Source organism: Pristiophorus japonicus, chromosome 32 (assembly GCF_044704955.1).
Source record: "Pristiophorus japonicus isolate sPriJap1 chromosome 32, sPriJap1.hap1, whole genome shotgun sequence".
Classification (NCBI taxonomy): Eukaryota; Metazoa; Chordata; class Chondrichthyes; family Pristiophoridae; genus Pristiophorus; species Pristiophorus japonicus.
This window is the reverse complement of record NC_092008.1, coordinates 8,826,009-8,850,893: the sequence shown is the minus strand read 5'-3', so window position 1 is coordinate 8,850,893 and position 24,885 is coordinate 8,826,009. Positions and strand designations below refer to the sequence as shown.

Sequence of the window (24,885 nt, the reverse complement as noted above, 5' to 3'; positions counted from 1 at the left end):
TGACTGCTTTAGCGTGCAGGGCTGTGAACCGTTGTCTTGACTTTGCTCCCTTCCACCCAAACCCCCCCCCTCCCCCTCCGACCAGGCGACGACTCGATGCGAATGTCTCAACTGAAAGTTGGCTCATCGACTGACATACCGCTGGACATCAGTGAGACCGACCTGAGCCAGGTGGCTGCCACAGTCATCGCCCCCTCTGGCCGGGAGGAATCCTGCCTGCTGAAGCGACTGCGTGATGGGAATATCGGTAAGATATGGCGGAGAATTGTCCATTTGGGGCCCATCTAGTCCTTTGGAATCGAGGAAGACTTGCTTCCACTCTTAACACGAGTCCTTAGGTGGCTGAACAGTCCAATACGAGAATCACAGGTGGGACAGACAGTGGTTGAGGGAAGGGGAGGGTGGGACTGGTTTGCCGCACGCTCCTTCCGCTGCCTGCGCTTGGTTTCTGCACGCTCTCGGCGACGAGACCCGAGGTGCTCAGCGCCCTCCTGGATGCACTTCCTCCACTTAGGGCGGTCTGGTTTTTGGGCCCAGGGACTCCCAGGTGTCGGTGGGGGATGTTGCACTTTATCAGGGAGGCTTTGTGGGTGGTCCCTTGTAACGTTTCCTCTGCCCACCTTTGGCTCGTTTGCCCGTGAAGGAGTTCCGAGTAGAGCGCTTGCTTTGGGAGTCTCGTGTCGGGGGGGCATGCGGACAATGTGGCCCTGCCCAGCGGAGCTGGTCGAGTGTGGTCAGTGCTTCGATGCTGGGGATGTTGGGCCTGGTCGAGGACGCTAACGTTGGTGCGTCTGTCCTCCCGGGGGATTTGCAGGATCTTGCGGAGACATCGTTGGTGGTATTTCTCCAGCGACTTGAGGTGAGTGGAGTTGAGGCCAAGATCAGATCAGCCGCGATCTCGAATGGCGGAGCAGGCTCGAGGGGCCAAATGGCCGACTCCTGCTCCTAGTTATGTTGGATGGTGAGAAGCTGGGGTTGAAGCTTGAGGCTTTGAAGTGGGGGACTGGACTCTGGGGCCTGACGACTGGTCTGTGTATGTAAGACTTGCCACCAGGGGGCGCACCAGTGGGAGACCTAAGGGGCACCTTTGCACCCTGGGCAAGCGGGTATAAAAGGTGATTCACCAGGATGCTTCTCCACTCGAGTTACATTAGAGACCAGGTCACAATGGTTTGAGCTTACAACGCTGTCTTGTGGAGTTATTCTGAACATAACTACCATTTTAGATTTGTTTACACTGCTCACCTTGTTCTAACCCTCTGGAGGTGCACCAGTTTTGTTTTATAAACTGTTTAGACATTTACAGCGCAGAAGGAGGCCATTCCGGCCCATCGTGTCCACACCGGCCGACAAAGAGCCGCACGGCCCTCGGTCAGCAGCCCTGAAGGTTACATATAAACCCATGAACAATGGCGGAAAGGCAAAGAGCACCCAGCCCAACCAGTCCGCCCCACATAACTGCAACACCCCTTATACTGAAACATTCTACACTCCACCCCAACCGGAGCTGTGTGATCTCCTGGGAGAAGCAAAAATCTGATTAAAAACCCAGGCCAATTTAGGGAGAAAAAAATCTGGGAAAATTCCCCTCCAACCCACCCAGGCGATCGACACTAGTCCAGGAGATCACCCTGGCCGTATTCAATTCCCTGCAGTACTTACCATTATATCTGCGCCGTCCAACAAAAGGTCATCCAGTCTAATCCCAATTACCAGCTCTAGGTCCGTAACCCTGCAGGTTACTGCAATTTAAGTGCCCATCCAACCATCTCTTAAAAGTGGTGAGGGTTTCTGCATCCACCACTCTTCCAGGCAGCGAGTTCCAGATCCCACAACCCTCTGCATAAAGAAGCCCCCCCTCAAATCCTCTCAACCTTCCACCAACCACCTTAAAACTATGCTCCCTCGTAATAGACCCCTCCAAGGGAAAGGGGCCCTTGCTATCCACTATATCCAGGCCCCTCAATGTTTGTACAGGGGTCTCCTCAACCGATATGCAAATGGTCCCGTGCTACACTACCAGGTGAGGAATTCCAAGGGTTGTGTCACCATAGGCAGTCCCTCAGAATCGAGGAAGACTTGCTTCCACTCAGAGTTGTCAGGTGACTGAACAGTCCAATATGGGAATTAGTCTCTGTCCCACCTGTGACAGACAGTGGTTGAGGGAAAGGGTGGGTGGGACTGGTTTGCCGCACGCTCCTTGAAACGTTTCCTCTGCCCACCTTTGGCTCACTTGCCGTGTAGGAGTTGAGCAGAGCGCTTGCTTTGGGAGTCTTGTCGGTCATGCGGACAATGTGGCCCTGCCCAGCGGAGCTGGTCGAGTGTGGTCAGTGTTTGGTGATGTTGGGCCTGGTCGAGGACGCTAACGTTGGTGCGTCTGTCCTCCCAGGGGATTTGCAGGATCTTGCGGCGACAGCGTTGGTGGTATTTCTCCAGCGACTTGAGGTGTCTACTGTACATGGTCCATGTCTCTGAGCCATACAGGAGGGCGGGTATCACTGCAGCCCTGTAGACCATGAGCTTGGTGGGAGATTTGAGGGCCCGGTCTTCGAACACTCTCTTCCTCAGGCGGCCGAAGGCTGCACTAGTGCACTGGAGGCAGTGTCTGCCCTTATTGATGGGCTGTGTTCTCTTAGTGATGGTTTTTTTTGTGTTTTCTGCAGGGATCTCATTTATCCCGAAGGAGATTGGGGAGCACCTAGTCAACATCAAGAAGAATGGACGCCACATTGCCAACAGCCCCATCACCATCATGATCAACCAGTCGGAGGTGGGAGATGCAAGCAGGGTGAGGGTGACTGGGCCAGGCCTCACCGAGGCCCAGACCTTCGAACCTGCCGACTTTACCATCGACACCAGAGAAGCCGGTAAGTGCGTGGGGGAAAATGTGGCCGACTTTCTGGTGGGGACATAATTGGAGTTGAGTCCGAGTTTTAAGACGGAACACCAGTGCAACATGCTGAATCCAGAACTCCCCAAACCGGGATTGTCCAGAAACTGGATGTTTTTGAGGCAAAATCCGGTCGAGGATTCCGGATTTCAGACCAGACAATCCCAGTCTGGAATCCGTAATCCGTGCCGGATTTTGGACCTTGCTGCTCAAAACCCGGCACGGATTCGGTCCCGAGGATTTGGATTTTGGACGATGTACCCGTATAACACTAGTTATAGTATAAGCATACACCCGTAACATCGTTAGTACCCATCCCGATCGGACTATTTTTGGCGATGAGAAATTGGAGAGGCTGGGGTTGTTTTATTTGGATCAGAGGAGGCTGAGGGGAGACCTGATTGAGGGGTATAAAAATGATGAGGGGCCTGGATAGAGTGGATAGGACGGACCTGTTTCCCTTGGCAGAGGGGTCAACAACCAGGGGGCAGAGATTGAAAGTAATTGGGGGGGGGGGGGGGGGTTTTGAGGGGGAAATTCTTCACCCAGAGGGTGTTGCCAGACCGGGAACCAATGTAGGTCAGTGAGCACAGGGGGTGATGGGTGAGCGGGACTCGGTGCGAGTTAGGACACGGGGTGATGGGCGAGTGGGACTCTGTGCGAGTTAGGACACTGGGTCAGTGAGCACACGGGGTGATGGGTGAGTGGGACTCGGTGCGAGTTAGGACACGGGGTCAGTGAGCACGGGGTGATGGGTGAGTGGGACTGGGTGCGAGTTAGGACACGGGGTGATGGGCGAGTGGGACTCTGTGCGAGTTAGGACACGGGGCAGTGAGCACGGGGTGATGGGTGAGTGGGACTCTGTGCGAGTTAGGACACAGGGCGTGATGGGTGAGCGGGACTCGGTGCGAGTTTGGACACTGGGGCAGCCGAGTTCCACCATAAGCTTCAGCTTATTCAGGTGGAAGTTGGGAGGCTGGCCAGGAGAACATGAATGGGAGCAGGAGTCGGCCATTCATGGACTCAGCTCCACTTCCCTGCCCGCCTCCTTATCTCCTTATCGTTCAAGAAACTGTCGATCTCTGTCTTAAATTTATTCAATGTCCTGGCTTCCACAGCTCTCTGGGGCAGCGAATTCCACGGATTTGCAACCCTCAGAAGAAATTCCTCCTCATCTCAGAATAAGGGGCTGTCTATTTAAAACGAAGACCATGCCCCCTAGTTCTAGTCTCCCCCATCAGTGGAAACATCCTCTCTGCATCCACTTTGTCAAGCCCCCTTGTAATCTTATATGTTTCGATAAGATCACCTCTCATTCTTCTGAATTCCAATGAGTAGAGGCCCAACCTCCTCAACCTTTCCTCATAAGTCAACCCCCCTCATCTCCAGAATCAGCCGAGTGAACCTTCTCTGAACTGCCTCCAAAGCAAGTATATCCTTTCGTAAATATGTTTCAATGAGAGCACCCCTCGTTCTTCTAAAATATAGGTGGACTAAATGGGTGGGCCGTCGGGTGGCGGATGCAGTTTTAGTCGAGCAGAGGCGATTCGATTGTCGGTCCTGGCTTTTTGGGTTGTGTACTGAAGAGTCTTGTTTCTTGCTAGGTCACGGTGGTTTGGGCCTGTCCATTGAGGGGCCGAGCAAGGTGGATATCAGCACGGAGGAGCTGGAGAACGGCAACTGCAAAGTGACCTACTGCCCAACCGAGCCCGGGAACTACATCATCAACATCAAGTTTGCCGACCAGCACGTACCAGGTACGATGACCACCCAGCCGTGACCCCTGCAATTTGGACCTCTCTGGTTTGGAAACTTTCGTGGTTCGACATTAGTTGGGCCTGAGGGAGAGGAGGGTTGAAATGTATTTTTTTTTGAGTATTGCAATCTGTCGTGGGGTTGTAACTTTAAAGAGTGTTTCAGAAAGTGGGTTGCTTGTGTGGTGTGATTGGCTGGGAGCAGCATCAGTCTGTGTGTGTGTGTGCAGTCTACAGGGCTGTAGTGATACCCGCCCTCCTGTATGGCTCCGACATGGACCATGTACAGTAGAGACCAAGTCTCTGGAGAAATACCACCAACGCTGTCTCCGCAAGATCCTACAAATCCCCTGGGAGGACAGACGCACCAACGTTGGCGTCCTCTATCAGGCCCAACATCCCCAGCATCGAAGCACTGACCACACTCGACCAGCTCTGCTGGGCAGGGCCACATTGTCCGCATGTCCCTCAGACACGAGACTCCCCAAAGCGAGCGCTCTACTCGGAACTCCTTCACGGACAAACGAGCCAAAGGTGGGCAGAGGAAACGTTACAAGGGACTACCCTCAAAGCCTCCCTGATAAAGTGCAACATCCCCCACCGACACCTGGGAGTCCCTGGGCCCAAAGACCAGTCCGCCCTAAGTGGAGGAAGTGCATCCGGGAGGGCGCTGAACACCTCGAGTCTCGTCGCCGAGAGCGTGCAGAAACCAAGCGCAGGCAGCGGAAGGAGCGTGCGGCAAACCAGTCCCACCCTCCCCTTCCCTCAACCACTGTCTGTCCCACCTGTGACAGGGACTGTGGTTCCCGTATTGGACTGTTCAGCCACCCAAGGACTCGTTCAGAGTGGAAGCAAGTCTTTGATTCCGAGGGACTGCCTATAATGGTGTTTCTCACACGAGGGCACCCAAATGTTTCTGAACGGCAATAATTAAAAGCTTCACAATTTGGAGATATTTCTCTCTCCTTCCTAGCAAATTGAATAACCTCACATTAAACTGTATGTGCCACCTTACTGTCCATTCACTATCTATATCCCTTTGCAGACACTGTTCTCACACACCACTCATCCTGAATGAATAAATTAAAGAAAAAAGAGGTACAGGTTGGACCTCTCTGGTCTGGCACACTCGTGACCTGACCAGTGCCGAAACCGAATTTCCCAGACCACGGGAGGTCACACCAAGCTTAGGCTTACCAGTACCCGCCAACAGCAATTTGGTGTCTGTGTGTGTGTGTGCGCGCGCTGGCAGCGTTTGGGTGGCTCCCTCCACTCTCATTCACTGGCCGGAGCGGCTGTCAATCACCCCACACACCATCACGGGCAGTCCCTCGGAATCGAGGAAGACTTGCTTCTACTCTTAACGAGTCCTTTAGGTGGCTGAACAGTCCAATATGGGAACCACAGTCCCTGTCACAGGTGGGACAGACAGTGGTTGAGGGAAGGGGAGGGTGGGACTGGTTTGCCGCACGCTCCTTCCGCTGCCTGCGCTTGGTTTCTGCACGCTCTCGGCGACGAGACTCGAGGTGCTCAGCGCCCTCCCGGATGCACTTCCTCCACTTGGGGCGGACTGGTCTTTGGGCCCAGGGACTCCCAGGTGTCGGTGGGGGTGTTGCACTTTATCAGGGAGGCTTTGAGGCTGGTCCCTTGTAACGTTTCCTCTGCCCACCTTTTGGCTCGTTTGCCGTGAAGGAGTTCCGACTGGAGTGCTTGCTTTGGGAGTCTCGTGTCGGGGGCATGCGGACAATGTGGCCCTGCCCAGCAGAGCTGATCAAGTGAAAGTTAACACACAGCTACAGCAAGCAATAAGGAAGGCCAGTGAAATGTATGTTATTGCAAGGGGGTTGGAGCAAAAGAGTAAAGAAGTCCTGCTACAACTCTACAGGGCCTTGGTGAGACCACACCTGGAGTACTGCGAACAGTTTTGGTCTCCTTATCGAAGACAGGATATACTTGCCTTGGAGGCGGTGTAATGGAGATTCGCTTGGTTGATTCTTGGGATGAGGGGGCTGGTCTTATGGGAGATTGTGTAGAATGGGCAGATACACAAGTTTACAATGAGCGGTGGTCCCATTGAAACATACAAGATTCTGAGGGGGATTGACAGGGTGGATGCAGGGAGGGTGTTCCCCCCCCCCCCCCCCCCGGGCTGGGGAGTCTGGAACCAGGGGTCACAGTCTCCGGATAAGGGGTCGGCCATTTAGGACTGAGATGAGGAGGAATTTCTTCAGTCGGAGGTTGGTGAATCCTTGGAATTCTCTGCCCGAGGGCTGTGGAGGCTCAGTCTCAATATATTCAAGGCTGAGGTCAGGATATTTTTGCAGTCTCGAGGAATGGAGGGATCGGGCGGGGAAAGTTGAGTTGAAGTCGATCAGCCGCGATCCTGTTGAATGGCGGAGCAGGCAGGCATGAGGAGCCGAATGTATTGTGACCCAGCGACAATGGAGGAACGGCCGATATATTTCCAAGTCGAGGGATGGTGTGTGTGTGTGACTGGGAGGGGAACGTGGAGGGGGTGGTGTTCCCATGGACCTGCTGCCCTTGTCCTTCTGGGCGGTAGAGGTCGCGGGTTTGGGAGGTGCTGCCGAAGAAGCCTTGGTGAGTTGCCGCGGTGCATCTTGTGGACGGTGCACACTGCAGCCACGGTGCGCCGGTGGTGGAGGGAGTGAGTGTTGAAGGTGGTGGGGAGCGTGGCCCATCGAGCGGGGCTGCTTTGTCCTGGATGGTGTCGAGCTTCTCGAGTGTTGTTGGAGCTGCAACTCACCCAGGCAAGTGGGGAGTGTTCCATCACACTCCTGACTTGTGGGTTGTCGATGGTGGAGAGGCTTTGGGGAGTCGGGAGGTGAGACACTCACCACAGAATACCCAGCCTCTGACCCGCTCTTGTGGCCACAGTATTTGTGTCTGGTCCAGTGAAATTTCTGGTCAATGGTGACCCCCAGGATGTTAATGGTGGGGGGGATTCGGTGATGGTAATGCTGTTGAATATCAAGGGGCGGTGGTTAGACTCTCGCTTGTTGGAGATAGTCATTGTCTGGCACTTGTATGGTGCGAATGTTACTTGACGCTCATCAGCCCAAGCCTGAATGTTGTCCAGGTCTTGCTGCATGTGGCATGGTGCAAATGTTACTTGCCGCTTATCAGCCCAAGCCTGAATGTTGTCCAGGTCTTGCTGTATGAGGGCACGGACTGCTCCATTATCTGGAGTTGTGAATGGAAGTGAACACTGTGCAGTCATCAGCGAACATCCCCACTTCTGACCTTCTGATGGAGGGAAGGTCATTGATGAAGCAACTGAAGATGGTTGGGCCGAGGACACTGCCCTGAGGAGCTCCTGCAGCGATGTCCTGGGGCTGGGATGATTGACCTCCAACCACCACAAACATCTTCCATTGTGCTTGATCCCCCATCCAAAGCAATTGGTGACTCTCTCTCCTCGTTTTGTGTCTGCAGGAAGCCCCTTCACGGTCAAGGTGACCGGCGAGGGGCGTGTGAAGGAGAGTATCACCCGCAGGAGGAGAGCTGCCTCGGTGGCCAACGTCGGCAGCCAATGCGATCTCAGTCTCAAGATTCCAGGTAATGGGATGACTTGCTCTTGGGATTGGGGAAGGGGGCAGGGTGGGGCTAAGTGCATTTCCCACAACCAGGGCAGAAAGACCCACCTCGGCACCTCTCCCAACCCTTCCCGGCCAATAGAATGTCTGTCACATGTTTGTCCGAATTGGGATCGGAATCGACCTCTGCCCCCTACACCCCTCCATCTCTGTGAACCCCCCCCTACACCCCTCCATCTCTTCCATTGGTGGCCGTGCCTTCAGCTGCCTGGGCCCCAAGCTCTGGAACTCCCTCCCTAAACCTCTCCACCTCTCTACCTATAAGACGCTCCTTAACACCGACCTCTTTGACCCAGCTTTTGGTCACCTGTCCCTAATATCTCCTCACATGGCTCGGGCTCGTAACACTCCTGTGGAAGCGCCTTGAGATGTTTTATGATAAAGGTGCTATATAAGTGCAGGTTCCTCCATCTATTTCCCACAATTATAACAGTGACTACACTCCACGAGTACTTCATTGGCTGTAATGTGCTTTGAGAGGTCCGGTGGTTGTGAAAGGGGCTATGTAAATGCAAGTCTTTCCTTTGCCTTTTTTTTTCCTCCTTCCTGTTCTCTTCTCCCTTCCTGTCTTTCTGCTAAAATTTGGACCTCTAATGAATCTCTGACCTCTGACCCCGTGGTTCTGGTCCCGGCCTCCTCCTGTGGGGTGGGGGGGTCGGAGGAGGGGGACGGTGGATTGAAACGCTCTTTCTCTTTCTCTCTCCCACCCACCCCGCTTCAGAAATTAACGTCGGGGACATGACGGCCCAGGTGACGAGTCCTTCCGGCAAAATCCACGACGCGGAGATAATGGAGGGCGAGAACCACACCTACTGCATCCGCTTCGTGCCGTCCGAGACGGGCATCCACACCGTCAGCGTCAAGTACCGGGGCCAGCACGTGCCGGGCAGCCCCTTCCAATTCACCGTGGGGCCTCTGGGCGAAGGAGGCGCTCACAAAGTGAGGGCTGGAGGTCCTGGATTGGAGCGGGCAGAGGCCGGGCTACCAGGTAGGCACCTTACGCCCGACTGTTCATTTGGTTCGTGTGTTGTGGGCAAGGCCTGGCAATTGCCCATCCCTTGAGAAGGTGGTGAGCCTCCTTCTTGAACCGCTGCAGTCCGTGTGGTGAAGGTGCTCCCACAGTGCTGTTAGGGAGGGAGTTCCAGGATTGTGACCCAGCGACGATGGAGGAACGGCCGATTTTATATTTCCAAGTCGAGGGATGGTGTCTGACTGGGAGGGGAACGTGGAGGTGGTGGTGTTCCCATGGACCTGCTGCCCTTGACCTTCTAGGTGGGTAGAGGTCGCGGGTTTGGGAGGTGCTGCCGAAGAAGCCTTGGCGATTTGCCGTGGTGCATCTTGTGGACGGTGCACACTGCAGCCACGGTGCGCCGGTGGTGGAGGGAGTGAGTGTTGAAGGTGGTGGGTAGCGTGGCCCATCGAGCGGGGCTGCTTTGTCCTGGATGGTGTCGAGCTTCTCGAGTGTTGTTGGAGCTGATGGACCACTTGAAGCCAGTGGTGGGAAAAGCAGGTTAAAAGTTGTCCCTCGAGACTATAATCCCTGCTTGCCCAGATCCCAGAGTGCTCCAAGGGTCCATTTGGGGGTCTGGATGGGATGTGACTCCCTGTGCTCAAATTCCGGTGGGGTGTGACTGACTTCAATGTCTCTGTCTCTGTCTCCTCTGCGCCTCTCTAGCCGAGTTCAGTATCTGGACCCGTGAGGCGGGAGCTGGTGGCTTGTCGATAGCGGTCGAGGGGCCCAGCAAAGCCGAGATTGCCTTTGAGGATCGGAAAGACGGCTCGTGTGGTGTGTCGTACATTGTGCAGGAGCCCGGTGAGTACACATGGTTACTGGGTGGCTTTGGCACTGCGCCCCCCCCCCCCCCCTGGGCTGGGGAGGTTTTGGGGTTAGCAGGCTGTCGCTAGTGAGGTACCAATGCTCAATTAAGAAAGCAAATGGTACCTTGGCCTTTAAATCTGTTGGAGTTTTTTGAGGTTGTAACTAGTAGAATAGATAAGGGGGAACCAGTGGATGTGATATATTTAGACTTTCAGAAGGCATTCAACAACAAAATTAGGGATTGTGGGTAATATGCTTGCATGGATACGGGTTGGTTAACAGACAAGAGTGGGAATAAACAGGACATTTCAGGTTGGCAGAATGTAACTAGTGGGGTACCACAGGGATCTGTGCTGGGGCCCCAGCTATTCACAATCTATATCCATGATTTGGATGAAGGGACCGAGTGTATCTTCTCCAAATTTGCTGACAATACAAAGCTAGGTGGGGTACAGTAAGTTGAACAGCAAGAGCCTGCAAAGGGATATCGATAGATTGAGTGGGCAAGCAGGTGGCAAGTGGAGTTTAATGTAGGGAAATGTGAAGTTCTCCACAGTTCTCCAGGGAAAGATAGAAAAGCAGAGTGTTAAGTAGTGAGATTGGGACATGTCCGTGTTCAGACGGACCTGGGTGTACAAGGACACCATCATTGAAAGTTAACATGCAGATACAGCAAGCCATTCAGAAATGGTATGTTGGCCTTTATTACAAGAGTAAAGACGTCGTCTTGCAATTATATCGGGCCCTGGTGAGACCGCACCTGGAGTACTGTGCACAGTTTGGGTCTCCTTACCTAAGGAACGATATACTTGCCATAGAGGGCGTGCAGCGAAGGTTCACCAGACTTGATTCCTGGGATGCGGGGGGGGGGGGGGGGGGGGGGGAAACTGTCCTAATGAGGAGAGATTGAGCAGACTTGGCCGATATTCTCTAATTTTGGAAGAACGAGAGGTGATCTCATTGAGTCATACAAGATTCTGAGGGGGATTGACAGGGTAGATGCAGGGAGGATGTTTCCCCCCAGGCTGGGGAGTCCAGAACCAGGGGGGGGGGGGGTGTCAGTCTCAGGATAAGGGGTCGGCCATTGAGGACTGATAAATGTCTTCACTCCATTGATTCTGAACTCTCTACTAAGGTTGAGTCGGGGGGGTGGCGGCAATGGGAGAGGTCATTGGTGGGGGGAGGTCATGGAGGGGTGAGGGGTCATGGCACAGTCTGTTCTGTTTACGACTCTCCCTCTCTCTCTCCTTTTTTCCCCCCCCCCCCCTTCCCCTGTCTCTCCGCAGGGGACTATGAGGTGTCTATCAAGTTCAACGATGACCACATTCCCGACAGCCCGTTCATCGTCCCGGTGGCCTCCCCGTCGGACGACTCCCGTCGCCTCACTGTCACTAGCCTTCAGGTGAGGCGCCGAGGAAAACCGCCCCAAACTGCCCTACCCTTCGGTCAGGCTGCCCCGCGGCGGAGTGGGCCTGTGGTCGCCAGTGGCAACGGGGAGGGTGGGGTTGGGGGGGGGGTGGTGCCAGAGGTTAGCCTGGGTTCAGTCCCGTCAACTAGGACGGAGGCCAAGATGGGCCTGGGAAATCCAGGGGTCGTGAGGCGAAGCCAAATGGAGTCTCTGTGCTGTGACCCCCTCACCTCACTGACCTCCTTCCCCATTTCTGCTCTACCCCCCAACCCCCTCCCCACACACACACTTCCTGGGAATTCCCTAATCCTGGTTGGCATGTTGGCCAAGTCCAGGAATGGTGGGGTTGGGGGGGGGGGGGGTGGTTGGGGTTGCAGTTATACTGCCTCCCCTCTCCACCAACCCCACCCCCCACTTGGTTTGGCAGCCAATCGCAGGCACGTGGGGAGGTCCCAGGTTCCACCGCCCTCGTCGATTGGGGGCGAGAAATGGGAGAGCGGGGTTGCAATTGGACTCTGCACCCCCCCCCTTGGGCAAAATTGGCCAGGATTCCTTCTCCCAATCCAGTGTGTCTGTCTCAGTTGGGGGGCGGAAACTCGGTGGCGATGATGCTTCTTGCAGTCGAATAGCATGATGACACATACATACCCCCCCCGGGCTCTTGCACCAGTAATTGGACCAACACAGTGCAATGGGACTCCATTCCTGTGGGATCTAGCACCTTCAGTGGTTTGGGGAGGGGGTGGTGTGGAGAAACAGGGGGTCCATTGAGGGCCCTCCCCAGAGCCACTGGTCTGACCACCTGAATGACCGACGTGGTACGCTTGCGGATTTTTCTCGAGTCTCTCTTAAAGGCTCTTAACAGGATCAAACGTTTGTGTTTCTCCCCACTCTCGGAGGTTAAAGGTTTAAAGAGGGAGACTTGTGTGAGGGATGGTGGTTGGTTGTGTCGCTGGACGGGATGGGCAAATGAGGTGCCCTTACTTGCCTCCGGCCAAGAGGGGGCGTCGTTGGTGGAGGACTGCCAACCAAGGTTGGTGACTCCAAATGCTAAGCCTGGCATTGCTGAGGATGGAAGTCCCTCCAGTGGCCCACTGCTAAGGGGGAGATCTTTGCCATTTGAGGGGGGGGCTTCTATTCAAGGGTATGCAGCAGTGAGTTGGTCCTCTTGGGTCTTGGTTCTGGGCACCAGTAGCGTGCTGGATTGGCTCTGACAAGTCCGTCCCACCTACAGATGGTCTAGCTGGTATAAAGTGGGGGGAGAATCGCGTAGACATCTTTCTAACCCTCCGAACACAAGCCTGCCGTCAATCTCCCTCTTTAACTCCTTTAACTGTCTTGCCGTCCAGGTAAGGTTCTAGTTTACCGTGTGTGCGCGCGTTTGTTTCTCTGCGGAAGGATTGGGGAATGGCTAAGGCTCTCGACTGGGAGTGCTCTCGGCACCGCACTTTCGGAAAGGATGGTGGCAGGGAAAGATTTGCGAGCGTGTTTGCGGTAATCGGAGACCTCGGTTACATGGGCGCCTGGAGAATTTGGGGCGGGTTATCCTCACCGTGGAGAAGGTTGAGACGAGATTTGATCGCGGAGGGGGAGGGGTTTGGCCCGAGTAGATAGCAAAGCTGTTTGCCATTGTGACCCAGATCATCTGTTTTTTTGGTTATCACGTTGCTGTGTGTGGGAGCTTGCTGTGCATAAATTGGCTGCTGCATTTCCCACATTCCAACAGTAACTCCGCTCGAGTACTTCATTTGGCTGTGAAGCGCTTTGAGACGTTCCGGTGGTTGTGAAAGGCGCTACATAAATTCACGTGTGCCTAATTGGCGGCGAGCCAGAGGACACGGATTGAAGGCGATTGGCAAAAGAGCTGAAGGCGACCGTGAGGGAACAACTTATTTTACGCAGCGAATGGTTAGGATCTGGGATGCGTTGCCCGAGAGGGTGCTGGAGGCCGACTCAATCGCGGCTTTCAAACTGGGAAATACCTGAAGGAAAATAAGACTTGCAGGGTTACGGGGAAAGGACGGGGGAGTGGGACTGGCCGAGGGGCTCCTGCAGAGCCGCCACGAGCCGATTGGCCGCCTCGTGCCGCAATGGTGCTGTGGCCTTTGACCCCTGAACTCCGCGAATCTGCTGGTGGTAGAGTTTGGAGGCGGGCGTCTGCTGTGAAGGCGGCCGGGGGGGGGGGGGGTTTACGACAGCTCCTCCAGAGCCTTGCTTTCCTCTTGACCCTACCCCCCCTCTGCACCGGCCAATCTTCCACAGGACTGGCCTGGATTCACTCCCTCCAGAATCGAGCTGATGCACGGCTGGCTGATCGTCTTTCAAGGTGCCTTGTTGCGCTGCTCCCCACCCAGCACATAAGAACATAAATGGGAGTAGGCCATACGGCCCCTCGAGCCTGCTCCGCCATTTAATACGATCATGGCTGATCCGATCATGGACTCGGCTCCACTTCCCTGCCTGCTCCCCATAACCCCTTCCTTTATCAGTTAAGAAACTGTCTATCTTTGTCTTAAATCTATTCACTCCCATGGCATGGGGTTAGATACAGAGTAAAGCTCCCTCTACACTGTCCCATCAAACACTCCCAGGGCAGGTACAGCACGGGGTTAGATACAGAGTAAAGCTCCCTCTACACTGTCCCATCAAACACTCCCAGGACAGGTACAGCACGGGGTTAGATACAGAGTAAAGCTCCCTCTACACTGTCCCATCTAACATAGAAACATAGAAACATAGAAAATAGGTGCAGGTGTAGGCCATTCGGCCCTTCTAGCCTGCACCGCCATTCAATGAGTTCACTCCCAGGGAAGGGACAGCACGGGGTTAGATAGAGAGTAAAGCTCCCTCTACACTGTCCCACTGCCATTCCTTCTCCCCTTCCCAATGTGCTGGTGCGTGGTGTCGAGTCATCGTGGACTCGTAGATTGACGCAGCACAGGAGGATCCCATTGGGTCCCTCGAGCCCCGTGCTGTGCCGGCTCTGTGACAGAGCGACCCCAATCAGTCCCACACTCCCCCCTGCCCTTTCCCCACAGCCCGGCACATTTCCCCTTCCGGTATTTATCCAATTTCCGGTTTGAAAGTCACGATTGAATCTGCTCCGACCGAGCTTTCAGGCAGCGCGTTCCCGATCACAACAACTCGCTGCGTAAACACATTCTCCCCCATCTCCCCCTCTGGTTCCATCGCCGATTATCGTCAATCTGTGTCCCTCTGGTTACCCGCCCTCCTGCCCCCCCGGGGAACAGGTTCTCCCGATCCACTCTATCAAAAACCCCTCGTGATTGTGAGCACCTCGATTTTCTCTGCTCCGAGGAGAACAACCCCCAGCTTCTCCAGTCTCTCCCCGTCACTGAAGGCTGAGGTTGGGAGGGAGAGGAGACTTGGGAGGGCCTTCCATCTCCGGGTTTTCTCTGCTTCTTGTTCAACACTTCTTTCTGATTCCAGGAGTCAGGGTTAAAGGTGAACCACCCAGCCTCCTTTGCAGTCAGCCTCAATGGGGCAAAGGGAATGATTGATGCCAAGGTTCACAGTCCGTCCGGAGCACTGGAGGAGTGTTGCGTATCTGAGATCGATGAAGGTATTGTGGCTGTCAAATAAGTTGCATCTAAACCGAGTAAAGCTCCCTCTACACTGTCCCCATCAAACACTCCCAGGGCAGGTGCAGCACGGGGTTAGATACAGAGTAAAGCTCCTTCTACACTGTCCCATCAAACACTCCCAGGGCAGGTGCAGCACGGGGTTAGATACAGAGTAAAGCTCCCTCTACACTGTCCCATCAAACACTCCCAGGGCAGGTGCAGCACGGGGTTAGATACAGAGTAAAGCTCCCTCTACACTGTCCCATCAAACACTCCCAGGGCAGGTGCAGCACGGGGTTAGATACAGAGTAAAGCTCCCTCTACACTGTCCCATCAAACACTCCCAGGGCAGGTACAGCACTGGGTTAGATACAGAGTAAAGCTCCCTCTACACTGTCCCATCAAACACTCCCAGGGAAGGTACAGCACGGGGTTAGATACAGAGTAAAGCTCCCTCTACACTGTCCCATCAAACGCTCCCAGGGCAGGTACAGCACGGGGTTAGATACAGAGTAAATAATCGATTAGCCATCTCTGGAGTTGTTGCCCTGGGGGAGTGGGTTGGGCTGGTTTTCACGATCCTGGCCAGGGGGTCTCTCATTCCCGTTCCCTTGCAGATAAGTACGCAGTGCGCTTCATTCCGCGAGAGAACGGCATCTACCTGATTGACGTCAAGTTCAATGGCTCGCACATCCCAGGAAGCCCCTTCAAGATTCGTGTGGGTGAGCCAGGCCAGACTGGAGATCCCGGAATGGTATCGGCATCTGGAGCAGGACTGGAGGGCGGTGTCACTGGTGAGAATCGTTCTGCTTTCTATTCCAGGCTAAAACATGTCTGTGTCTCTGTCTTATTGCTCCTGTAACTTTTTTTTTTTCTAACCCCCCCCCCCCCCCCCCACTGTTCCTTCAAATTTCTAGGTGTTCCTGCAGAATTTATCGTCAACACTACAAACGCAGGGCCTGGCTCCTTGGCCGTCACTATTGACGGTCCTTCTAAAGTCAAGATGGACTGTCTAGAATGTTCGGAGGGCTACAAAGTCACATATACGCCCATGGCCCCTGGAAATTACCTGATTTCCATCAAGTATGGTGGCCCCTACCACATTGTGGGCAGTCCGTTCAAAGCCAAGATTACTGGTGAGTTGGTGTGACGTTTGCCTTTGAACAACTTGCATTTAGCACCTCTAACGTAGTTTTTAAAAAAAGAATCTCCACACCTTTCGTTGGAGGGTTATCGAACAATATTTGACACCTTGCCACCAAGAGATATTGGGGACAGGTGACCAGAAGCTTGGTCAGAGGTCTGTTTTAAGGAGTGTTGGAAAAGGGGAGAGGTTTTGGGGGCCCCAGGCAACAGAAGGCATGGCGGCCAATGGTGGAGTGATGGAAGTCAGGGGGGTGTACAAGAGGCCAGAATTGGAGGAGCGCAGAGATCTGGGAGGGTTCATAGAATCATATAAATTTACAGGAGGCCATTCCAGCCCTTCGTGTCCGTGCCAGCCGGCCAAGACCCATCCCGGCCTAATACCAAAGCAAGCGTTCTACTCGGAACTCCGACGCAGTGAGCGAGCCCCAGGTGGGCAGAGGAAACGTTACAGGGGACCACCCTCAAAGCCTCCCTGATAAAATGCAACATCCCCACCGACACCTGGGAGTCCCTGGGCCAAAGACCAGTCCCGCCCTAAGTGGAGGAAGTGCATCCGGGAGGGCGCGGAGCACCTCGAGTCTCGTCGCCGAGAGCGTGCAGAAACCAAGCGCAGGCAGCGGAAGGAGCGTGCGGCAAACCAGTCCCACCCTCCCCTTCCCTCAACCACTGTGTCCCACCTGTGACAGGGACTGTGGTTCCCATATTGGCCTGTTCAGCCACCTGAGAACTCTCCTTTGAGTGGAAGCAATTGTTCCTCTCTTTGAGGGACTGCCTATAACCTGGCCTAATCCCACTTTCCAGCTCTGGGTCCGTAGCCCTGCAGGTTACGGCACTTCAAGCGCACATCCAGGCACTTTTTCGATGAGGTGAGGGTTTCTGCCTCCTGTGAATCCTGCCCCAGACCACCACCACCCTCGGTGAAGACATTTCCCCTCAAATCCCCTCTAAACCTCCGACCAATTGCTTTAAATCTGTGGCCCCCTGTTTGTTGACCCCTCTGCCAAGGGAAACTGGTTCTTGCTATCTACTCTATCCAGGCCCCTCGCACCTCAAAGATGGCTCCCCTCAGCCTCCTCTGTTCCAAAGAAAAACACCCCAGCCTATCCAATCTTGTAAGGCTGGGGAGTGATTGGAACACGAGGATGAGAATTTTAAGATTGAAGTGTCAACAATTGGGTTAGCAATTGGTATGGCCATGATACTAACTTTGACTCAATCACTTGGCCTCCAGCTATCCTGTCTTTAAATTGGGCCATTCATTGAATATTGCAATAGCATTTCACAGATCAGAAACAGGCCCTTTCACCTTGCTGGTGTATATGTTTGACCAGAGACGGATGTATGGGGCGTGATCTCTCATTTTATTGGGAACGGGTTGGGAAGAATACTTGATGGACCCTTGGGACACTCGTGGATTTGGGGGAAACTGAGTCTCGAGAGGTCATCATTTAACCTGGCCCACCCTCCCCATTGGATTCAAGTGGTCTGTCAGCTCCAACACAAGTGCCAGGCAATGACCATCTCCAACAAGCGAGAGTCTAACCGCCGCCCCTTGATAGTCACCAGTATTACCATTGTCTAGTCCCCCGCCATCAACATCCTGGGGGTTACCTTTGACCAGAAACTTAACTGGACCAGCCACGTAAATACTGTGGCCACAAGAGCGGGTCAGAGGCTGGGTATTCTGCGGCCAGTGTCTCTCCTCCTGACTCCCCAAAGCCTCTCCACCATCCACAACCCACAAGTCAGGAGTGTGATGGAACACTCCCCACTTGCCTGGATGAGTTGCAGCTCCAGCAACACTGGAGACGCTCAACACCATCCAGGACAAAGCAGCCCCGCTCGATGGGCCACACTACCCACCACCTTCAACACTCACTCCCTCCACCACCGGCGCACCGTGGCTGCAGTGTGCACCGTCCACAAGATGCACCGCGGCAACTCGCCAAGGCTTCTTCGGCAGCACCTCCCAAACCCGCGACCTCTACCGCCCAGAAGGTCAAGGGCAGCAGGTCCATGGGAACACCACCACCTCCACGTTCCCCTCCCAGTCACACACCATCCCTCGACTTGGAAATATATCGGCCGTTCCTCCATCGTCGCTGGGTCACAATCCTGGAACTCCCTCCCTAACAGCACTGTGGGAGCACCTTCACCACACGGACTGCAGCGGTTCAAGAAGGCGGCTCACCACCACCTTCTCGAGGGGCAGTTAGGGACGGGCCATAAATGCCGGGCTTGCCAGCGACACCCACGTCCCAGGAACGAATTTAAAAAAAAAAAAAAAAAAGGAATGTGGTTTGGAATCCTCTTGGGCAGTTCCTTTTGGAGTCGGATGACTTGCTTCCACGCTGAGTTCTCTGGTGACAGCCCAATGCGGGGAACTACAGTCCCTGTCACAGGTGGGACAGACAGTGGTTGGAGGGAGGGTTGGTGGCTTGGGTTGTCGTGCGCTCCTTCCGCTGCCTGCGCTTGGTTTCTGCACGCTCTCGGCGACGAGACTCTAGGTGCTCAGCGCCCTCCCGGATGCACTTCCTCCACTTAGGGCGGGACTGGTCTTTGGCCCAGGGACTCCCAGGTGTCGGTGGGGATGTTGCACTTTATCAGGGAGGCTTTGAGGGTGGTCCCTTAACGTTTCCTCTGCCCACCTTTGGCCCGTTTGCCGTGAAGGAGTTCCGAGTAGAGCGCTTGCTTTGGGAGTCTCGTGTCGGGGGCATGCGGACAATGTGGGCCCTGCCCCAGCAGAGCTGGTGGAGTGCGGTCAGTGCTTCGATGCTGGGGATGTTGGCCTGGTCGAGGACGCTAACGTTGGTGCGTCTGTCCTCCCGGGGGATTTGCAGGATCTTGCGGAGACATCGTTGGTGGTACTTCAGCGCTTTAAGGTGTCTACTGTACATGGTCCACGTCTCTGAGCCATACAGGAGGGTGGGTATCACCACTACTCGGTAGACCGTGAGCTTGGTGCTGGGTTTGAGGAGTTCTGGCGATGTTGTGTATCTCCCTTTAGGGCCTGTTTCTCCAAGTTTCCATGAGTCATTTTCTTTCTTGACCAGTTTTTTTTTTTTCTGCTCCCCCTCCATTCCAGGTCAGCATCTGGTGAGCAGCCACAGTCTCCACGAAACGACCTCCGTCCTGGTTGACACGGTGTGCAAGTCTGCCATCATGGCCCCCCAGAGTGCAGTTCCCAAGTCGAGCTCTGACAGCAGCAAGGTGCTTGCCAAGGGTCTCGGCCTCAGCAAGGCCTACGTTGGACAGAAGAACTCTTTCACAGTGGACTGCAGTAAAGCAGGTGAGCATGACGGGCGTGGGGAGAAGAGCAGGGGCTGCCATGGACGAGACCGACTCTGTGATCATGTTCTTGGGGTGGGGGCGTTTCAACAGTATCAAGAACATTACATAAGAAATAGGAGTCGGCCATTCGGCCCCTCGAGCCTGCTCCGCCATTCAATAAGATCATAGCTGATCTCCTGCCCGCTCCCCATAACCCTTCACTCCCTTATCGCTCAAAAATCTGTGTCTCCCTCTTCCCCACCCCCTCTCTTTCCTCCTCCCCCTCCCTCCCCCTCCTCCCCCCCTCTTTTCCAGATCTGTCTTAAATGGGCGGCTCCTTATTCGGAGATTATGCCCCCAAGTTCTAGTCTCCATCAGTGGAAACATTCTGTCAATCCCCCTCATAATCTTGTACATTTCGATAAGATCACCTCTCATTCTTCTGAATTCCAATGAGTAGAGACCCAACCTCGACCTTTCCTCATAAGTCAACCCCCTCATCTCCGGAATCAACTGAGTGAACCTCCTCTGAACAGCCTCCAATGCAAGTATATCCTTCCTTAAATACGGAGACCAAAACTGCACGCGGTACTCCAGGTGTGGCCTCACCAATACCCTGTACAGTTGTTGCAGGACTTCTCTGCTTTTATACTCCATCCCCCTTGCAATAAAGGCCAAGATTATTCTCCGTCTTCATCCTTTCACCAATTGCTTGTGTCGGAGTTCAGAGAAGGGTTTACTCTTTGATTCCAGAGATGAAGGGGTTGTCATATGAAGCAAGGTTGGGTCAGTACTCATTGGAGTTGAGAAGAATGAGCTGATCTTGCTGAAATGTGTAAAATTCTGAAGGGGCTTGACAGCATGGATGCAGAGAGGATGTTTCCCCCTCGTAGGGGAATCTAGAACTGGGGCTCACAAGATAAGGGGTCGCCCATTTAAGACGGAGATGAGGAGGCATTTCTTCTGTGAAATTCTCTGCCCCAGAGAGCTGTGGAGGCTGGGTGATTGAATATATTTAAGGTGGAGATAGACAGATTTTTGAACGATAAGGGAGTGAAGGGTTATGGGGAGCGGGCGGGGAAGTGGAGCAGAGTCCATGGTCTGATCAGCTGTGATATTGAAACATAGACATTAGGTGTGGGAGTAGGCCATTTGAGCCTGCACCACCATTCAATATGATCATGGCTGATCATTCAACTTCAGTACCCCATTCCTGCTTTCTATCCATACCCCTTGATCCCTTTAGCCGTAAGGGCCACATCTAACTCCCTTTTGAATATATCTAACGAACTTGCCTCAACGACTTTCTGTGGTACAGAATTCTCCACAGGTTCACAATTCTGAGTGAAATTTCTGCTCATTTCGGTCCTAAATGGCTTACCCCTTATCCTGAGACACTGACCCCTGGTTCTGGACTTCCCCAACATCAGGAACATTCTTCCTGCATCTAACCTGTCCAGTCCCGTCAGAATTTTATGTCTGAGATCCCCTCATTCTTGATTTCCAGCGAATACAGGCCTAGTCGATCTAATCTGTCTGATCAGTCCTGCCATCCCGGGAATCAGTCTGGTGAACCTTCACTGCGTTCCCTCAATAGCAAGCATGTCCTTCCTCAGATTAGGAGACCAAAACTGAACACAATATTCCAGGTGTGGCCTCACCAAGGCCCTGTACAACTGCAGTAAGACCTCCCTGCTCCTATACTCAAATCCTCTCGCTATGAAGGCCAACATACCATTTGCCGCCTTCACTGCCTGCCGTACCTGCATGCCAACTTTCAATGACTGATGTACCATGACACCCAGGTCTCGTTGCACCTCCCCTTTTACTAATCTTTCAGCATTCGGACAATATTCTGTCTTCCTGTTTTTGCCCCCAAAGTGGATAACCTCACATTTATCCACATTTGCCCACTCACCTAACCTGTCCAAGTCACCCTGCAGCCTCTTGGCATCCTCCTCACAGCTCACACCGCCACCCAGCTTAGTGTCCTCTGCACATTTTGAGATATTACACTCAATTCCTTTATCTAAATCATTGATGTATGTTGCCATCCCGGGAGCGGGCAGGGAAGTGGAACTGAGGCCAAGATCGGATCCGCAACAATCGTATTGAATGGCGGAGCAGGCTCAAGGGGCCGAATGGCCGACTCCTGCTCCGATTTCTTCTGTTGCGTCTTACCAATTCCCTTCAATCTGATTTCTGGTTGCTGACGTATTTGCCAGAATAAAGTTTGTCCCTTCTTGCTCAGTCAACACATTTTGCACACCTCCTGTGTCAAATCTCCTTCGCCATCTCTGCTCCAAGGAGAACAAACCCTGGCTTCTCCAGTCTCTCCACATCGCCCGAAGTTCCCTTGACCCGGGACCATTCTGGTCAATCTCCTCCTCCGCCACCCCTCTCCAAGTCCTTTTGCGCGATCCCTGCCGTGTGCAGGGCCTCGAATTGGGATGAGCTAGCCCAATTGCAGCCTAGCCAATAGCTTGTAACAGTTGAGGGGGGCAACAACCGAAAGCAACTCACATTGTCTCTCGCTCTCGCCCTCCCTCCAGGTTCGAACATGTTGCTTGTTGGTGTTCACGGTCCCAAGATTCCATGTGAAGAGGTCGTGGTGAAGCATGTCGGGAGCAAGTTCTACAATGTCTCGTATATCCTAAAGGAGAAAGGCCACTACATATTGGTGGTAAAATGGGGCGATGATCACATTCTTGGCAGCCCCTTCCAAGTCTCTGTTCCATGAACTTCTTTCTCTTTTTTTTCCAAATCCCAATGAAATCTGCCCCCTCATTCTCCCCCACCCCCACCCACCAATAACCCCCCCCCCCCCTAAGCTTTGCACTCAATTCAACCCAGTGCACCCTTAACTGCTTTCGATTCTGATTCCTGTCCGTGACCGAATAAACAAATGTGTCTTTTGTATTCCTGTAGAGATATTACTCGTGGCTAATTGAGATGTGTTGTGATGGTGGTTTCCTTTTTTTTTTAAAGCCCAAGATCTCTAGACAGTGGGGCGGGGGGGTGAGACTGAACTATTTCTTCTGCCATTTATTGCTGGTGGTGTACCTTTTTTTGATTAGACGGGAGGGGGGTGGGGAAACGAGATGGTCAATTTTGGGGGGGCAAATTCTCTCGACATCAACCACGTTTCGAAACACTCCTACAGAAGTTTCTTCACCGCGCTGGGTGTTGCTGAGGATTTGAGAACAGTGGTATAAATTTTGTGCTATTTATGGACTCGAGCATGCTCTGGTGAAGGTAATTCTGTTTCGCAAAGCTGCCAATGAGGGTCACTTAATAGCGGGATAAATTTCTCTCTCTCTTTCTCGTGCACAACAGTATTGCATTCGATATTACCAATAAACAGTTCTCCATTGTATGATACAATCCGGCTGGTGTGTTTTTTTTTTATTGCTTCCTGGGATGTGGGCATCGCTGGCAAGGCCGGCATTTATTGCCTGTCCCTAATTGCCCCTTGAAGGTGGTGGTGAGCCCCCTTCTTGAACCGCTGCAGTCCGTGTGGTGAAGGTGCTCCCACAGTGCTGTTGGGGAGGGAGTTCCAGGATTGTGACCCAGCGGCGATGGAGGAACGGCCGATATATTTCCAAGTCGAGGGACGGTGTGTGTGACTGGGAGGGGAACGTGGAGGGGGTGGTGGTCCCATGGACCTGCTGCCCTTGACCACCTAGGCGGGTAGAGGTCGCGGGTTTGGGAGGTGCTGCCGAAGAAGCCTTGGCGAGTTGCCGCGGTGCATCTTGTGGACGGTGCACACTGCAGCCACGGTGCGCCGGTGGTGGAGGGAGGGAGTGTTGGAGGCGGTGGGTAGCGTGGCCTATCAAGCGGGCTGTTTTGTTCTGGATGGTGTCGAGCTTCTCGAGTGTTGGAGCTGCAACTCAGCCAGGCAAGTGGGGAGTGTTCCATCACACTCCTGACTTGTGCCTTGTAGATGATCTCCTCCTTACCGAAGGAAGGATATACTTGCCATAGAGGGTGCAGCGAAGGTTCACCAGACTGATTCCTAGGATGGCAGGACTGTTGTATGAGGAGAGATTGGGTCGACTGGGCCTGTATTCACTGGAGTTTAGAAGAATGAGAGGGGATCTCATCGAAAGGTATAAAATTCTGACGGGGTTGGACAGACTGGATGCGGGGAGGATGTTTCCCCGGGGCTGGGAAGTCTCGAATAAGGGCTCAGTCTCAGGATACGGGGTAGGAAATTTAGGAGCGAGATGAGGAGAAATGTTTTCACTCCGAGGGTGGTGAACCTGTGGAATTCGCTACCACAGCAGGCTGTGGAGGCCAAGTCACTGAATACATTTAAGAGGGAGACAGATTTCTAGAGACAAGGCATCAAGGGGTAGGGGGAATAATGGTGTTCAGCGAGGGGATTAGCCATAATATTGAATGGCGGTGCAGGCTCGAATGGTCGACTCTTGCTCCTAGTTTCTATGTTCTATCTGTCTGAGGGGCTTTGGGGAGGCTTTGTGTCTTCGTGTAGAGGGGAGGCTCCTCCATCATGCCCACTTGCATGCCCAGATGGTGAGTAGGCTATTCGACTGAGCTTCATGGCTGAGCCTAATCTTCTTTTGAATTTTAATTTAAGGGCATTGGGAATAGAGGGGACAGCTGCCTCAACACTGTCCCCATCAAACACTCCCAGGGCAAGTACAGTGACTGAGGTTGAGATGCCCAGAACCTGGATGTGTCGGTGTTTTTGTTGACAACGCCATCACTCAATAGAAAGATAGGAGCTAAAGCCCAGGAGGAGGCCATTCAGCCCCTCGAGCCTGTTGCATTAGGAACAAGAGGCGGCCACTCGAGCTGATCTGTATCTTAACTCCATCTTCCCGCCTTGCTTCCCCAACCCTTAATACCCTTCCTTCCCCCCCCCCCCCCCATCAAAAATCCATCAACCTTAGTCCTGAAATTTCCATTTGACCTCTGGCCTTGACAACATTTTGGGGAAGTGGTCTAGGGCCTTGAAACTGGCACCAAGTTTATAGTCTACAGCGTAGTAGTGATACCTGCCCTCCTATATGGCTGAGCTGTGGACCCTATGAACAGTAGACACCTCCAAGTGCTGGAGAAATACCACCAACGCTGCCGCTTGGAATATGGCGCGGGTGGAAGACACTCCAAATGGTAGCATATTAAACTGATATAGGCTGAGAAGTTATAATTGAGCATAACTTGGACTCCTCATCTAGCTCACGTAAGTAGGCATTCTTAAGATCTGACCACCTGTCAATGTTGAACAAATCTTCTACATTTGGCAATGTATTGCGGACATTACTCGCTAGAACCTGGTTTACGGTTACTTTATAATCACCACACAATCCTACCTTCCCATCAGACTTGGGTACAACAACAATGGGTGTAGCCCAATTACATAGATCTATCTTC

General features: G+C 53.5%; 1 protein-coding gene across 1 annotated transcript in view; it reads left to right on the top strand.

The window, feature by feature from the left end:
• The window catches only part of LOC139240457 (filamin-A-like), a 144,614-nt gene extending 121,745 nt beyond the window's left edge, over nt 1-22,869 (top strand). Inside the window, 12 exon segments of the mRNA XM_070868991.1 lie at nt 86-247; nt 2,664-2,867; nt 4,495-4,647; nt 8,098-8,220; nt 8,980-9,246; nt 9,934-10,071; nt 11,364-11,479; nt 14,936-15,068; nt 15,687-15,863; nt 15,987-16,205; nt 19,301-19,504; nt 22,038-22,869. Of these exon segments, the coding sequence (XP_070725092.1) occupies nt 86-247; nt 2,664-2,867; nt 4,495-4,647; nt 8,098-8,220; nt 8,980-9,246; nt 9,934-10,071; nt 11,364-11,479; nt 14,936-15,068; nt 15,687-15,863; nt 15,987-16,205; nt 19,301-19,504; nt 22,038-22,225 (2,084 nt within the window). The 3' untranslated portion in view covers nt 22,226-22,869.
• The last annotated feature ends 2,016 nt before the right edge of the window (nt 22,870-24,885 follow it).